General features: G+C 36.3%; 1 protein-coding gene across 1 annotated transcript; it reads right to left on the reverse strand.

Annotated features, from left to right (window-relative positions):
* Positions 1-292: 292 nt before the first annotated feature.
* LOC139844889 (2-alkenal reductase (NADP(+)-dependent)) lies at positions 293-3,298 on the reverse strand. The gene is made up of 5 exons (XM_071835111.1): positions 2,792-3,298; positions 2,028-2,208; positions 1,661-1,827; positions 894-976; positions 293-811 (listed from the first exon to the last, which is right to left on the reverse strand). Exons 1-5 carry the CDS (start codon positions 3,029-3,031, stop codon positions 433-435), a joined length of 1,050 nt encoding a protein of 349 aa, XP_071691212.1. The 5' UTR covers positions 3,032-3,298; the 3' UTR covers positions 293-432.
* Between the last annotated feature and the right edge of the window lie 221 nt (positions 3,299-3,519).

A 3,519-nucleotide genomic window follows, 5' to 3' on the forward strand; every position in this document is an offset into this window, starting at 1 on the left:
ACCGTAGCAAAACGTTTTTTACAACAACTATGATATGCAACCCGAAAGACCACGCGGGATCGCGCGGGTCACTTTTGCTAGTTATAAACAATTAGAAAGAAAATATGCAGAATAATCTAATAGTCACATTTTGTTGCAATAAGAGGCGACTACTTTTTCATTATAACTAACGTGTTGAGACTATCAAATCCCAATTAATTGATTTTAAAGTTGAATTTGTCAAAGACTATTATTCAATTTGCGATTTGAAATAACCATTCCATAAGTGGTTAATAGACGAGTATACGTTGTATATGATGGAATTGATATAGAATTTAAAGGTCTTTTCGTGTAAATCAAACACTTTAGTTTACAACATGATACAATTCTCTCACATATTATTGAAATGAAACAGATTTTAAATAAATCCGAACAGAGAGAAGGAGATCGAATTTACTCGCTTGCCAAACGGATCACTTGCTTACCTACATTCTTGCCGGAAAATAGCCTAACAAAGGCAGCCGGAGCATTTTCAAGACCATCAATAATGTCTTCTAAATACACAATCTTACCCTGCTTGTAGTAAGAGGTAACATCCTCCAAAAACCGGGGGTATAAATCTATAAAATCACTTTGAAGAAAACCCTTAATTGTTATACGTTTTGATATAACAGCAAACATGTTTCGAAAAGTTTGTGTATCAGTTCGACTTTTTTGAGAAACCATCCCACAAATGGCTACACGACCATGGGCCCTCATGTTCCCGAGCGCTGCATCAAGCATGGCTCCACCCACATTATCAAAATATATGTCAATACCCTGAGGGAAGTACCTGTTACAGAATATGTCGTGTTAACTACAAAGACGACATCTAAAACGCAAGCTATATGAACTCATAAGCTGTTAGGTATTACCTGGCCAAAGCTGCCTCGAGGTCTATTTCATCTTTGTAGTTGAAGGCTTCATTAAACCCAAGCCTATTCTTCAAAAGTTCCACCTAATTCAGGTCGCGTGTTAATAAATGTTTGAGTTACGTCTCTATGTAGTGGCGGATCTAGGAATGGTAGTCATTGGTGTCACTGGTTAAAACCTCAAATTTTTGTCTACTAGATGGTTTATTTCAAAGGTGTCACTCAAAAAAGTTTACAATATTCACTGATGTTACTAGTTAAAAATCCAAAAAAAAATCCACTACATCGCGTATTTCACTGGGGTCTCATGCTACCACTCAACATATGGTAGGTACCGCCCCTCATGTTAGATTCAGAAAGTACCGAACACATTTAAAACAGAAACATTATGACCTCTTTTGAACATTTGTGCATGATCGACAATGTTTCCTTCTTCTGTCCCAATGTTTTGTTTGTGAGTACGAAATTTCAACCCTTATAATCCTAAATGAGTCTATTATGTTGAACCAGACGAAAGTCACACAACCTTTAAAGTATAAAACTGAGAAACCGTTTTATCACGAAAGAAAAGTTAGTACACCAGATTTGTTGAAAACAGAAGTGTTTTGGGTCAGGTTTCGAAAAAGTAAAAAACTATACGTGTGTTGACCCATAACAGAAAAGTCCACTCTTTTGACCCGACTCTTATTGCTACTCTAGTTTTTTTTTTTATTATTTTTTAGCAAACACGTAGCTTGTCTAATGAAGAAGAGGGTGCTTATTATACATACTTTCTGGCTTGTGCCAGCGCTTCCCACGACATAGCATCCATGTAACCGAGCAAGTTGACCAACAAGCTGTCCAACTGCTCCAGAAGCTGCAGATACATAAACGTAGTCTCCTTTCTTAGGCTCGCAAACTTCGTAAAATCCAGCATAAGCTGTAAACCCTGGCATACCTGTATTATGTTTTTTCAGACTTTTCATTCAAAATTATAATACAACAATATTGATAAAAGAACTAGGTATAATAGTATTTGAAAATTGATCAATTGTATGCACTAAATTGCATCTGAGTAAAAAAAAAAAAAAAAAATTGGTCTCCCAGGCAACCTAACAAAGAAAACCTTTTTGGTCTAGTAACAGATATGACACATACCAAGAAGACCAACATGGTAAGAAATAGGAATTTCATCATCTTTTTGAATTTTCCTCAACTGATGAGTTTTATGGATTAGAGTGTACTCTTCCCAATTTGTAATGCCTGCAACAAAGTCCCCTCTTTTGAAATTTGGGTCATCAGAATCCACCACTTTTGACACCCCAAACCCCTCTATTGCCTGCAAATTTCATTACAAAATAGTTATAGTGTTGTACTGATACTTGTTAGCAGCTAGCCGGAAATAGGTATCAACAATGACTGAGTGTAAATCAAGTAAATATAACTCAGCTCAACATGTCAACCCATTAAACCGGACCTCTCCAACCCGTTTAATTTTTGGGGCAGGACTCAGGTCAAGTATCGACTTAATGGGTCGACCCCTCAAACTACATTTAGTCCTTTAACTTTGACTCATTACACCCAAAACCAACGGACCAACCCGAATTCAATCCAAAAACATCATGCCAACTCATTTGACCCATTTACCCAAAAGGGGTATCAGGGTATGAAGACTGTGTCCGGGTTAGATACTTTTGACCCACAAACTGTTTGATTTTTTAAAGGCAATGCACCAAATGTACTCTATGGATATTGAACTTGGAGTCTTGGATCCAAACTAGAAGTCCATAAGTTTCCACAAACCGTTATCATATCACGCCGGATTTGTGTCGGGTACCAAACAAAAATAGAATTAAAAAGAGAAGACTAAAATAATAAAGATTAAAAAATAAATAAATAACTAAATATAAATGGAAGCTTACGGAACCAGGGGAGAAAGGAGGGACATAGGATCGCTGAAAATCTTGCATACGACCCCGCATGTACGGATCACATGACAAATAATAGTTCTTCATTAAAACACAATTGGACCCTTTTGGTGCTTCCAATTTTATTTGATTTCCATGTTTTAATTCCAAGTCTGTTTCTAGTGGCGATCCGTGGATGTAGTTTTTCAATACGATTTGTTTGTTTTCTGCAGTTGTTCCTATTAAAATCTCCATCTTAATGACCAACTAGTCTAGTGTGTTTTTCAAAGTTTTAATGTAATTTATTTATGAAACAGGAAACTGGCCATGGCCAGTAGTAGTAGGTAGGTATATCCAGTGGTGCAAATTTCATTGGTGACGATCGGCATTGATTTCTAGTACTCAGTCGGTCGCAATTTAATTTTAATTGTTCATTAAATTAAATTAATGTAACTATGAAGAAACTTGTGGATTGGAAACAGATTTTAGAAAAGTTCAACAACACACTCTAGGATGGGAAAGTAAGAGGGATCTGTTTTGACGGAAGGTTGACTCTTGTGAAAGTTTTAAATATCTTCTTTTGTATTATTTCTCAATCTTTCGTGCCCGTCGTGTGTTGTTAAAGAATAAGAGCGTGTGAGAAGGAATTTTTTTTGAGGTGGGATTAATTCCGAGAAAAAAATTTCTTGGGTTGGATGAGATAAAGTGTCATTACCTTTTGAAGATGGGGTCTAAATATTGGA

This window comes from Rutidosis leptorrhynchoides, chromosome 4 (genome assembly GCF_046630445.1).
Source record: "Rutidosis leptorrhynchoides isolate AG116_Rl617_1_P2 chromosome 4, CSIRO_AGI_Rlap_v1, whole genome shotgun sequence".
NCBI classification, from domain to species: domain Eukaryota; kingdom Viridiplantae; phylum Streptophyta; class Magnoliopsida; order Asterales; family Asteraceae; genus Rutidosis; species Rutidosis leptorrhynchoides.

Coding starts and splice junctions, on each gene's coding strand:
- LOC139844889 (XM_071835111.1), bottom strand. CDS start 3,031: ATGGAGATTTTAATAGGAACAACTGCAGAAAACAAACAAATCGTATTG. Junction 1,828..2,027: donor TTACCATGTTGGTCTTCTTG/GTATGTGTCATA, acceptor AACATAATACAG/GTATGCCAGGGTTTACAGCT. Junction 977..1,660: donor GCGCTGGCACAAGCCAGAAA/GTATGTATAATA, acceptor GACCTGAATTAG/GTGGAACTTTTGAAGAATAG.